General features: G+C 38.7%; 1 protein-coding gene across 2 annotated transcripts; it reads left to right on the top strand.

Annotated features, from left to right (window-relative positions):
• Window positions 1–345: 345 nt before the first annotated feature.
• Window positions 346–4,356, top strand: LOC107817033 (protein NRT1/ PTR FAMILY 4.5). Of its 2 annotated transcripts, XM_016642804.2 has the most exons (6): window positions 346–484; window positions 600–687; window positions 770–987; window positions 1,171–1,593; window positions 2,438–2,562; window positions 3,104–4,356. In XM_016642804.2, exons 1-6 carry the CDS (start codon window positions 482–484, stop codon window positions 4,026–4,028), a joined length of 1,782 nt encoding a protein of 593 aa, XP_016498290.1. In that variant the 5' UTR covers window positions 346–481; the 3' UTR covers window positions 4,029–4,356. The 2 variants fall into 2 exon arrangements, with proteins under 2 accessions (XP_016498290.1, XP_016498289.1); XM_016642803.2 differs by lacking the exon at window positions 346–484 and having other exon boundaries at window positions 573–687.
• Window positions 4,357–13,382: the final 9,026 nt, after the last annotated feature.

The following is a 13,382-nucleotide window of genomic DNA, read 5'->3' as shown; positions in this document are numbered from 1 at the left end:
TGGAGCACTCAACGGTAGATTTAAGAGAGGTTCGGTCGATTCAATTGAACTTATTATTTTCGATCGACTTGAATGCGATATGTATATGAATTTTTTTAATATATATATATATATATATAAAAAAAGATTACAAACATTCTAAGTACTCGACTAATTTTAAATCCTCCTGGATTCGCCTCTTGAATTGGTGAAATAAAAAGTTATAAGTAATAAAAATACGTTCTTTAATTTAGTGGATCGGAGTGCCCACAATCCATATTTTTTGCTATTATGGCAATTGTCAAAGTGAAGTAAGCCCAACTTAGATGCCAGCCTATCTTAATCATGACAGAGAGAGCAAGAAAGCGACGAATTTTAAGCCTGTGATTGTTATATAGAACGTTGCCATTCAACTTCTAGTACTCAAAACAAGTCATACACAACACACGAATTGGGCAGTTATTTCCTATCTAACTGACAACCCTCTCAACTTTCTGCAACAATGGTCAGTGCTTGCTATCCTCTACCTCCCCCTTCTCCCTATCCCTTAATTAACACCCTCCAACAAAAAAAGATAAAAAAATAAAATAACTTTCTTGGTTCTTTTTATGTGTTGTCAGGAGGAAGGTACAAAGTTAGAGTACAATTCTGTAAGCTCATACAAAATTAAAGGAAAAGGTGGATTCAGAGCTTCTTCCTTCATCTATGGTAAGAGAGTTATTTCCTGTCCTATGTAGGGAAACAACAATGGTTAATGTTTGAGAATTTTGTCGTAATTATTACTTTGTAGGTTTTGTGGGATTAGATAACATTGGATTTGTAGCAAACATGGTGAGTATGGTCTTATACTTGTCATTCAAAATGCATTTCGACCTCAGCGGCTCAGCCAACACTGTCACTAACTTATTGGGCTCAACGTACTTGCTCTCAATCATTGGTGGTTTTATTTCTGATACTTACCTCAGCAGATTCCATACCATTCTCATATTTGGAACAGCTGAAATACTTGTAAGTAATCATTAATTTACGTACAAGCACCACTTTGCATTGAAACCTTTGTTGCAATTATATAGCTTCTCTATAGCATTTTACTTTTATGATGGTATTTTTGGAATTTTCAATAGAATAAACGTCAGAAAATTAGTTTTTGGACGGACAGGGTGCTAAAAATATTAGTTTCTTCATATGTAGGCATGGACATTGATGACAATTCAAGGTCGTTACTCAAGTTTGCAACCACAAGTATGTGGAAAGTCAAACTGTTTAGAAGGTGGGATAGCACTATTATTCTATGGTTCACTTTGCTTGTTAGCATTGGGGACTGGTGGGGTAAGGGGAGCACTTCCTGCATTGGGTGCTGACCAATTTGATCAGAATGATCCAAATGAGGCCAAGGCTCTTGGGAGATACTTCAATTGGCTGTTGCTTAGCTCAGTTTCAGGTTCAGCAATTGGAGTCACTGTCATTGTTTGGGTTAGCACTAATAAAGGTTGGTGGATTGGTTTCCTCATTAGTTTGGGTGCTACTTTCCTTGGTTTCCTTATTTTTCTCTTTGGAAAGCCTTTCTACCGACTCCAAGTTCCTGCTGAAAGCCCTCTCACAAGGATTTTGCAGGTTTAATTTCCCACTCTCTTCTTTCTTTCATTTTGGTTTTTTATATTTTTGAAACCCGACTAATCCGGATTTGCATGTCATAACATTTATTTAAGAAACAAAATATTCCTACCAAAATAGCAATACTTTTTCTTTAATATTTAAGTAACAATTTAAGTTATATAAGATTTTTTATACTAACGATGTTAGTTACCATCTTTACCAGGTTACCTATTAATGCTTAAAAACTTATATGTAATTAGTTTAAGAATTTAAGTTAGGAGTATATGTCTATTGTGCAATATTTTTTTACATAGTCAGTACATAATTAAGTTGTCGTAGTAGGTCATTTAATTAACATTTTCACTAGGTTACCAATTACTAGGAGTATATTAATCATAAAAATTTACATGTAATACCTTATAAGTAACCTGATGGGTAAATATGTTTTACAGCAACATAGAAATATTAAGGGCAATAGTCAAATTGTATATGCATAATGCGTTTATGTTACTTCGCCTCTATCCTAATGTAATTCCCTTACATTGGTCAGATTTACATTTTCTGAAATTAATCATACTTCTAAGAGTTTACATATTCTTTATTATTATTTTTTGGTTCGACTAAATCAAATTATAAAAGCCTGCAGTATTTTTATTTTGTCATTCGATGTAATTTAATCTTATTATTCAAATATTCACAGAATATTACATGTCAAATAGGAAATCCTTAAAATAAATTAAATCATGACACTATTCAGGGCTAATTGCATGACTGTCATATAACTAAGAATCGTGTATTTTTTTCAATTACATAGGATATATGGTGTAAATTCTGTAAAACAAATTGTTGGTATTATATATAGGTTATCACAGTGGCAATCAGAAACCGAAAGTTGCAATCACCAGAAAATCCTGAAGAGTTGTATGAGATTAATGTGAAAGAATCAGACTCATCAAAGCCAAAAATTGCACATACTGATCAATTCAGGTAATGTTATATCTCACTAATATAATTGGACGCTATGATTTTATGCTTTTATTTTGTTATTTCTTATTTTTTAATTTAAAGACCCCAACTGGGGAAAACGAGACAAGAAGAAAAAGGGAACCCAGGGAATAAATTTTTCTGAGTCCATTTCTGAAAAAGTTAGCTTATTTAGTTATTTCTTCTGATTAAAAGACTAGATACTTTCAAAAGAAGTTGCCATTTCCCAAAAGTATCACAACTACGGTCTACGCTGGAACCTATAATACTTAATTTAAATAAATTCGTCAATATTACACTGGACAATGTGGCAATTAAAGTGACAGGTTAAAAGATACGTAATACTCATTCGATTGAGGTTATGATGTTATTCTTTTCGAGAATTGATGCTCATTAATTAGTAGCTATGATTATTTCTAAATATTTATATCAAGATTGGCTACATAATTCTAGAGCTTAGACGGATGATGTTTGCGTACATAAGTTACATACATTGATATATTGCAATTTTTTTATATGATTAATGTAGTTTAACTTGTTGCAGATACTTGGACAAAGCTGCAATTCTTCCTAAAACTGTTGAGCCCACACAATGGACAGTTTGCACAGTGACCAAAGTAGAAGAAGTGAAAATATTAACAAGAATGATGCCTATCATAGCTAGCACAATTTTAATGAACACATGTTTGGCCCAACTCCAAACATTCTCAGTCCAACAAGGCTATCGAATGAATCGTCACTTTGGCTCTTTTGAAATACCAGCACCTTCAGTACCAGTAATTCCATTACTTTTCATGTGTTTTCTCATACCAATTTATGATTTTGTATTTGTTCCTTTTGCTCGAAAAATCACCAATCATCCCTCTGGCATCACACAACTCCAACGTGTCGGCGTCGGATTAGTCCTTTCGATTATTTCCATGGGTATAGCTGCACTTGTTGAGATAAAAAGAAAACACCAATCCTTGAAAAATCCATTGGAGCCTATCCATGTTTTTTGGCTATCTTTTCAATATGGGATTTTTGGAATTGCTGATATGTTTACCTTAGTGGGAATGCTTGAGTTTTTCTACAAGGAAGCCCCAGAAGGAATGAGGTCACTGTCTACTTCTTTTACATGGATTTCACTCTCTTTTGGGTACTACTTGAGCAGTGTTTTTGTGGATATTATCAATTCAGTGACCAAAAGATTTTCACAAAGCAACAAAGGATGGTTGGCTGGCCAAGATTTGGATCAAAATAATTTGCAACTTTTCTATTGGTTCTTGGCCATTTTAAGCTGCCTAAACTTTATAAATTATCTCTATTGGGCATCTTGGTACAAGTACAAATCAGATGACAAGTTGGACACTAAGCCCAAATCAGGGGATAATGTTACTTTGCCCAAATCAGCCTCAGTAAGTAGGGTGCCATTCCTTAAGGCAAATGAGAATGATGCAGCAGATGTTTCCTCCATTGGACACAAGTGAAGAAAAACTTATAAGGAGAAAAAGTAAATAGATTAAAAGATGCAGTTATTGTTTTAATTAAATTAGCAACAAAAACAAGAAATGCTTCTCGCTACTTGTTTTTGTCTTGTTATGTTTTTATGGGCTGTTTTGTTTTTCTTGGCTGTGTGTTTTCATGCAAGTGCATGATTTTTGGGTTATATAAGTTTTCGGAGTGGTGCTTGCTTTTAATTAATTTCATAAGTAAACTATGGGAAATCACGAGGGGTCAAATTTCCCACATAGATGGGTTGATATTTAATCAGGTTGTAAAATTTTTTAAAGTGTAAAATGAATGATGTGTTCAACATAGTTACTGTTACACGGCGCCTTCCTGAAATTCCTTGGAAGGGCGACGTAAGGCTAAGCAACCGATATCCGTGTAGTTACTGTCCGCCAACTAAGGTCCCCTCCGTACGCTAAACTAGATTGTCAGTGCCGTACGGAAAAACCAATGTCAAGAGCAATTGAGAGAACATAAAAGAGAATTGAGAATGAAAGAAAGCTTGATTGTATTAATAAAAGCTCTTATAGAAAAGCAATATGGTGTTAGGGGGAGAGACACCAGTACAGAGAATTGCTTAAAGTTTGATTGCTTGATCCCCCTTAATAATGCTTAAAAAAAAATAAACCAAAGTTACATGACTTGAACTATCTAAGCTGTAGAAACATACTTAACGCAAATGAAGGAAACCTACTCTATATTTACAATGAAAAGGATTTAGTCTTCTACAAGGTAGAAACAAGTATGTCGGCAACAACTTTGTCTTTAGCATAAGAGTCTACGCACGCGATGCTGTCAGCGCGCGACACTATTTGCATCTGCCTGCGGCTGGGCACTGGCACTTGGCATCAGGGTTTGCGGGCGCGACATTGTTTGTGCGCGTGACGCTGTTGGAATCTGCCCGCGGTTGGGCGCTGGTGAGGCATCAAGATCTGAGTGCGCGACACTATTTGTGCGCGCAACACTCTTGGCATCATCATGGTCTGTACGCGCGGCACTGTTGGCATCTGCCAGCTGATGGGCGCTGGCGAGGGTTATCGGTGGGGCGACAGAGGCACATGCACTCTTATCACTTGGCGCTGCCGAGACCACGGGGCGACCGTGGCGCTAGGTGTTAGGAGGCTTGCTAGGACGCCACGGGGCGCGTCCAAGGGGTCATGGGGCATGGATGGAAAGAAACCCATGACATTCTCCCCCACCTGAGTTGGCAACGTCCTCAGAGCCTCACATGCAAGGTGATGATTGATCAGGTTCTTTTAGGCCTGAAGGTCTGTTCCCCCCAGTCTTGTGAGGTGGCTTTGTGAATGATGCTCCATGTCTTATTGAAATGATTTGAGCCGGCTGACATGGAAGTCTGGATTGATTTTCCACCGGGCTAGGGTATTCATCTGGTATGTGGCTTTCCCAATGCGTCTTTCAATGGACAAGGGTCCGATGTATTTTTGCAATAGGCGAGGGTCATGGGTCCTCTCTGCAAGCAAGTACCGCTTTGGGATTCTTACCATCACTTTGTATCCTGCTTGATGTTGGACAAAGCGAAGGTTTTGTTCGGCATACCTCTTTGCCCTTTCTTGGGCTTTGATATGATAGCTCTACATTATCTCCAAAGTTTGCTCCCATTCCTTCGAGAAACTGGCAGCTTGAGGCGATTTTGGCATGTTTGGTGCATTCACTGTCTGTGGGAGTAGCGGTTGCTGTCCGGTAACAATTTCAAAAGCGCTTTTGTCTGAACTAGAGCTCTTTTGAGAATTGAAACACAATTGAGCAGCATTCAAAAGCTTCACCCAATTCGCATGTGATCCGGTTGCAAAGTGGCGGAGATATTCCTCCAGCATGTCATTGAACCGTTCTGCCTGGCCATCTGCTTGTTGATGAAAGCTTGAGTTGTGATTCAATTTGGATCCGAGGCACCCAAAAATATGGGTCCAAAATTTGCTAGTGAAGCGTGAATCGCAGTCACTAATGATGTCCTTGGGCAATCCCCAATATTTGACAATATGAGAGAAGAAGAGTCGAGTTGTATCTTCTGCCGATATGTTCTGTGGGGCTGCTATGAAGGTGGAATACTTGAAAACCCGGTCTACCACAACCAAGATGGTTACAAGATCTTCAACCTTGGGCAATCCTGTGATGAAATTCAGGGAAACACTTTCCCAAGGTCTCTTTGGGACAAGTAATGGCTCTAAGAGTCCTGCTTGTGCTGAGCGATCCGACTTGTCCTTCTGGTATTCTTGACAAGTCTTCATGCACTGAGGGGCACCATCAGTCATTTGAGGCCGATGATATGATTGTTGATTCTTGATGTTGAGGGTAGCCGGAACCATAGGTTCATGTCTTTTGACTTCCTTCTTTGACTAAATGGCCGAGATATTTTCAGCGGCCATCTTTATGGGTATGCATGGTATGATGCGGGGTTTGGCCCCATTTTCTCCCATCATCAGGAGCATGTCAGTATATGGTTCTGGTATAGTGTTGATTTGCCTCACGAATTCCAATCCCACTATCAGTTTGAAGTCATCAATGATTACTATTCGTAGGTTGAATCTTCCTTCGTATGGGCCAAGCTTCATTGGCACTTATTTGGCTATTCCACTCACTGGCTGTGGTGGTGAGTTGATGGCCTTGACGCGACCCCTACTCTTTTGCACAACTAGACCGAGGCGTTGCACTTGAGTCGAGGTTAAGTAGTTGTGGGTAGCCCCCGTATCTATCATTCCCCGAATGGGTTTGCCGTTTACTTTCATTTCGACGAACATTAGGATCCTCTCTTGTGTGGTATGAGGCCTCTCATCCGCCTTCTTTTTCCCTTTCTTAGCGATTGGGCATGCATCCTTCTTAGGGTTACCAGCACTGGTTCCCGCCAAAGTATCAGGGATGGAGCCAACAATTGCATTGAAGGCACCTACTTGCTCTGCGTCGTCTGAGTCGTCATCTGACCTATCTTCAATAGTCTGATGAGCATTGATCTGTGTATGTGGGTATTCATTGTTCCAATGTTTCCCACCGTAATGACGACATTCTGAAGGGGGCTTTCTCCCCTGATTGTTGTTGACTGATGCAACACTGTTACTGCTTGAGGAAAGAGTCTTAGATTTGGATGCACTTCTATCTCCTCCATTTCATCTAGGTCCACCATTGAAAGGTTGGCTCCCGTTGTATCCCCCTCGGACAGGCGGCTGAGGCCTATCCTTCCGAGTTTCTATATGATAATCACCAAGGCATTCTGCAACTTGGATCACCTTGGGCAAGGTATCTACCCTTTGTCTTTGCAGCTCCATACGAGTATGAGGTTTCAAACCTTCTATGAATGCGAAGAGTTTGTCTTTGTCCCCCATATCCCGTATGTTTAGCATGAGCGCGGAGAATTCGCCCACGTAATCCCGCACTGACCTAGTCTGTCGGAACTCCCGCAACTTTCTCCTTGCATTGTATTCCACGTTTTCGGGGAAGAACTGCAGGCGTATGACTGCCTTCAGTTCTGCCCATGTGTTGAGAATATCTTCCCCGGACCTGATGGCTTCATATTTCATTCGCCACTAGAGTTTAGCATCACCCTGAAGATACATGGCAGCAGTTGCTACCTTTTTGTCTTCTTCCAACTCTCCTACGACATCAAAGTATTGTTCGATGTCGAAGATGAAATTCTCCACTTCTTTAGCATCCCGAGCTCCGTTGTATGGCTTTGGCTCCAGAATTTTCAGCTTTTGTGGCACAGTGGCGAGGTTCGTGGCACCCCTGATTTGGTTTTCGCCTCCTCTGAGTAGGCCTTGTAGGGCAACATTGACAACATTGAGATGGCTTGTCAAGTTGTCTATGGATTGCTGCATGGCAGTCACCTTGTCAGCCTCTAGTTCCTGATGGGCTAAATCCTCAGTGCGCTCCTATTGTAGGTCCTCGAATTTGCCATTCGGCTGCCTCTATGGTTGCCATTTCCCGGTCTCTCTCAAAGTCGTGACTGATGTTTGCTATGTCAACTTCGGCCTGCCGCATTCTGCGGTCCAAGTAATCCAACCTTTGCACTAGGATGGTTCTTAGATCAGGAACCGTATCCACGATGGGCCATAATACGTCAACCGTCTCTTCAAGGACCACGATGCGATCCCCATAATTCACCATGGTTAGAAATGGTGGTAATGGCAATGTGTTGCCTCGTCCGATGTCGAGCCTAGGCTCTGATACCAACTATTACGCGACGCCTTCCTAAAATTCCTTGGAAGGGCGACTTAAGGCTAAGCAATCGATGTCCGTGTAGTTACTCTCCGCCAACTTAGGTCCCCTCTGTACGCTAGACTAGATTGTCAGTGTCGTACAGGAAAATCAATGTCAAGAGCAATTGATTGCATTAATGAAAGCTATTACAGAAAAGCAATACGGTATCGGGGGGAGAGACACCAGTACAGAGAATTGCTTGCTTGCTAGAAAGTTTGATTGTTTGATCCCCCTTAATAATGCTTAAAAAAATAAAGCAAAGTTACATGACTTGACCTATCTAAGCTGTATAAGCACACTGAAAGCAAATGAAGTTAAACTACTCTATATTTACAATGAAAAGGACTTAGTCTTCTACAAGGTAGCAACAAGTTCGTTGGCAAAAACTTTGTCTTTAGCATCAGGGTCTACGCGCGCGACACTATTTGTATCTGCCTGCGGCTGGGCGTTAGCACTTGGCATCAGGGTTTGCGGGCACGATATTGTTTGTGCGTGCGACGCTGTTGGAATCTGCCTGCGGTTGGGCTCTGGTGAGGCATCAGGACCTGGGCGCGCGACACTCTTGGCATCATCATGGTCTGTGCCCGCGGCACTGTTGGCATCTGTCATCTAATGAGCGCTGGCGAGGGCTATCGGTGGGGCGACAGAGGCACATGCGCGCTTGTCACTTGGTGCTGCCGAGATCACGGGACCGACCGTAGCACTAAGCGTTGGGAGGCTTGCCAGGACGCCACGGGGCGCGTCCAAGGGGTCATGCGGCATGGCTGGAAAGCAGCCCATGACCATGATCTTTCATTCTCCGTTGTCTTCTGCTCCCTAATTATGCAGTATGGGCTATTGTGCTAGCCCAAATAGATTCAATAAGGGAACCTATGAGTTTTCCCTCGGAAAATTGAGGGCGAAGTGCAGCAATGGCTACTTTAACCCGCTATTTAAAATATATCTATAATTTACAATGTATTTAAAGATTAGCCAATTCACCCAAACTTCACGACTAAGTATCCTGAATTTGGAAATTCAAGACTTAGTATCCTGAATTTTTGAGTTACTAATTTGAAATTCAGGACTAAGTATTCTGAATTTTTAAACTACTAATTTAAAATTTAGGACATAAGATTTGAACTTCTGGACACAATTTTCGAATTTAGGACACGAAGTCCTAAATTTGAAATTTGAGGTTTAAACTCTAGGACGCCATATCTTGAAGTTTGAGCGAAATTGTCTAATTTTTAAATACATTATAAACAATGAATATATTTTAAACAACATGCTTAAAAGTGGCTACCTGATGTCATTTTCACAAAATATGATGGGCTAAATACTCATGATTTAAGTTTGTCGAGCTAAGCATGTTTGGATTTGAAAGAAGGGATAATTATGGCCCAATACACAGTTGGCCTTCTAGTATATCGGATTTGGCCCAATTTTTCTTTTATTACCTGCATAACCCAGTATTTACACTGTAGCTCATGTTTTTAAAAAAGGGACCTTTTCGTATATATATGAAATTTTAAACTTATTTTCCGGTTTATCTAAGTTTTTCTATTTACAGGAAGTAACTAAGGTTTTTTACAAGATATATATACAAATTCGGTCAAAATCTACAATATATCTATAACTTGTATGTATATATATATATATATATTGTAGAACCCGATCAAAAACTATAATTTTAGCTATAATTTACATACAACTAATATACAACTGTATAAAATTATGTTAGTTGTATATACCTTGTATGTCACTTTTACACCCGAAATACAAAATATATACAATTTGTTTATGTCTTCTTTTTCGAGTTTAAATATAAAATTCTATCCAAAACCACCTCGAATCTTCACCAAATTCTTCCAAAATTGAGATATAAACTCCAAAGGATATTTCCTATTATTTGCAACAACACCCAATCCAAACAAGTAATAATTTTGCAAAATTCTATTTTCGAATTCAAAGCTTCGAAACTTTTTAATGGGTGTCAATGAAATTTTTAACGAATTAATATCGATATATGTAACTAATAAGTTCATCGATTTGATATTCAGTGGTATAATTGGTTACATGCTTTACTCTACCGAGGGACCAGAAGTTGGCTTCAAGAATTCTATGAACTCTATCGACAAAGATACTACCTTTGTCAAGTCCAAGGGATCGCCTTTGAAGTTCTATAATTCTCCAAGCGGGTATTCTTCTCCAGGCATGACCTTTTCGTATAAGGACTTTAGGGGAGGAAGAGAAAATAGGGAAGACTAGATTCTGTTATACAAATTATAATTAGTGATACAATTAGTATAAATGGACTAATTTTAATAAAGAATGTAGCAGTTAGGGGTTAGTTCCTGAAGTTAGTTAGTAGGAGCCAAAAGTTAGTTAGAAGTTAGTTGAGAAGTTGTTAAGAGAATCTCATTACAGCTCAACTATTACATATAAGGATTGTATCACATTCTTGAATAACAATTACAGTTCTTTCAATAACAATCTTCTTCTTTCTCTCTTTCTCTATTCTTCTTCACCATAGTTAACCTTCGAGCTGTCTCTGTTTCAGCTCCTAGAGACTATATTCGAATCTCGAATTTCTCTAATCACTGCATTAGAATATTATTGGTATCAGAGCAATTTTTATTGGATATCAAAAAATGATGAAATGGGGTAAATCTGTTGAAAATTCAGTGGCCGAACTGGGCGATATCAGAGAATTGATGCAACAATTGATTTCGACAGTAGGCTCTTTAGCTGGGGAAGTTTCTCACCTGAAAGGCTTGGATCAGGCAGTAGGTTACTTGAAGGAACAAATGTTGAACTCCGCGAAAGGGAATGAAGATGAAGAAATTGACCCTACTGGATCTAAATCTAGATCTAACAGCAAGGATTCCTCTGATAAGTATCATGTTGAGGAGGAAGGAAATCAAACAGATGGTAGGCGGTATTCCAAATATACTCAGATTTCATTTCCTAGATTTTTCGGAAATGATTTGAGATCATGGTTGTTCAAGGTAGAGCAGTTTTTCCAAATCAATCTAATACCAGTTGAAGAAAGAATGATAGTAGCTTCTCTGCACTTAGAAGGTGAAGCTATGGAGTGGCATCAAGCTTTTATGAAGTATAGGAGTTACACTCAACCACCTACGTGGACTGAGTATGCTATGGCTTTGACTGAAAAGTTTGGAGAGAATTATGATAATCCTATGGAGGAATTGAAAAAGATTGTTCAGTCTGGTAATGTGAGGGATTATCATACAACTTTTGGAAGGAGTCTTACAAGGGTGGTGAACTTGTCACAGGAAAATGCAATCAGCTGTTTCATAGGAGGGCTGAAGGAGCAACTTAACATAGCTTTGAAAATGACTAATCCTAGATCACTTGCTCAAGCATCCAAGGTAGCTAGGATGCAGGAAGCCTACATAGATGCTCAATCGAAGGAGATCGTGCAAAGGATATCATTACCTCCAGCTCAAACTACCAATTTTAAAAGGAATGTGGATCAAAGATTCCAGAACAAGCCATTACTAGCCTTACCTGCTCCCAAGAAGGATCCACCCCCAAACTCTAGTGGAGGATTTAACAAAAGAAGGCTAAGTGTTGAGGAAGCCAATGAAAAAAGGGCCTAAGGATTCTGCAATGAGAAATATGTACCCGGCCACAAATGCAAGAACCTTAAGCAGGTTTATGCATTAGAAGTTGAAGAACTGCCAAGTACTGAACACTCTGAAGATGTTGAGAGTTTTGAGGATTCAGAACAGATAGTGGAATTGGCTGAACAAACATAACATATGGAGATTTCACTTCTGTCACGACCCGAAATTCCCACCTTCGGACCGTGATGGCGCCAAACATTTCACTTACTAGACAAGCCAATGTTAGAATAACATTATCTATTTTTAAAATAATTTTTAAATTTATTAATAACAAGGAAGCAAATGCGGAAGCAATTTTGAAATAATCCATAATAATAACGGTGTCTAAATACCATCCAGAATTGGTGTTACAAGTGCACGAGCTTCTAGAATAAATACAAATAAAGGTCTAAATAAAATAAAGCTGTCTGAAAATAAACACACAGCTAAAGTACAATAGACAGGGACTTCAAAACTGCAGACGGTATGCAATTATACCTCAAGTCTCCTCTGATAGCTGAAATCCGAGCAAGTCTATGGTACGCCGCTGGGACCAACTCCAAAATCTGTACAAGAAGTGCAGAGTGTAGTATCAGTACAACCGACCCCATATACTGGTAAGTGCTGAGTCCAACCTCGACGAAGTAGTGACAAGGCTAAGGCGATTCATTTACATTATCCTGTACGCAATATTCATAATAATAACAATAATAGAAATAAATCAGATAATTCATTTATAATAATTGAAGGCAACTAAACAGTCATAATCAATTATCATTTCCATTAATTCTGTTGCAGCGTGCAACCCGCTCTCACAATATATTCACATTCAATTCTATTGCGGCGTGTAACCCGATCCTCCAATATTGACTTTTTAACAAGTCTGTTGCGGCGTGCAACCCGATCTTCCAATATTTCTATTTCAATCAATTCTTATAGAAGAAATTTCCCAATAAACGCAACAATTAATATAAAATCATAAGACAACAAGCATACAATAATTATAATTAAATTATGAGACAAACAATGAAAATTAACAATTTATTATAGAAATCGGGGAGAAAATAGGCAGTTTAGTATTTGATATGTTAAATGTCAAATAACAATTAAAACACATAATTCAAATAGCATGTAACAATTAATGCAGGAATTCAAGAATTAATATTTTGACAAAGAATAAAAGAGAAACAATTATTATAATAATTAATTTATGATTAAAGACAATTTATGATTTTTCAAGCCAATAGGCAAACAATTAATTTGACAACGTATAGACACTTGTCACCTCGCCTATATGCCGTTTATATGCAATTAACATAACAAACAATTTAAGGGTTCTATTTTCTCAAGTCAAGGTTAACCCCGACACTTACCTCGCTTTGCAAATTGCAATCAATTATTCAACCACAACTTTTCCTTTTAAATTTGCCTCCGAAAGCTTCAAATCTATTCACAAACAATTCAATATATTCAATACTAATCATAGGAATTAATTCCATATGAATTTACAAA

This window comes from Nicotiana tabacum, chromosome 9 (assembly GCF_000715075.1).
Source record: "Nicotiana tabacum cultivar K326 chromosome 9, ASM71507v2, whole genome shotgun sequence".
Taxonomy (NCBI): domain Eukaryota; kingdom Viridiplantae; phylum Streptophyta; class Magnoliopsida; order Solanales; family Solanaceae; genus Nicotiana; species Nicotiana tabacum.
Note: the sequence above shows the minus strand (reverse complement) of the source record. Positions and strands in the feature narration are given on the sequence as shown.

What these genes read in the sequence shown, in the direction of transcription:
- LOC107817033 (XM_016642803.2), top strand. Translation starts at nt 588, where the DNA reads ATGTGTTGTCAGGAGGAAGGTACAAAGTTAGAGTACAATTCTGTAAGC. An exon ending in TTGGAACAGCTGAAATACTT is followed by an intron (nt 988 to 1,170) that starts GTAAGTAATCAT and finishes CTTCATATGTAG; the next exon opens with GCATGGACATTGATGACAAT. An exon ending in GCACATACTGATCAATTCAG is followed by an intron (nt 2,563 to 3,103) that starts GTAATGTTATAT and finishes AACTTGTTGCAG; the next exon opens with ATACTTGGACAAAGCTGCAA.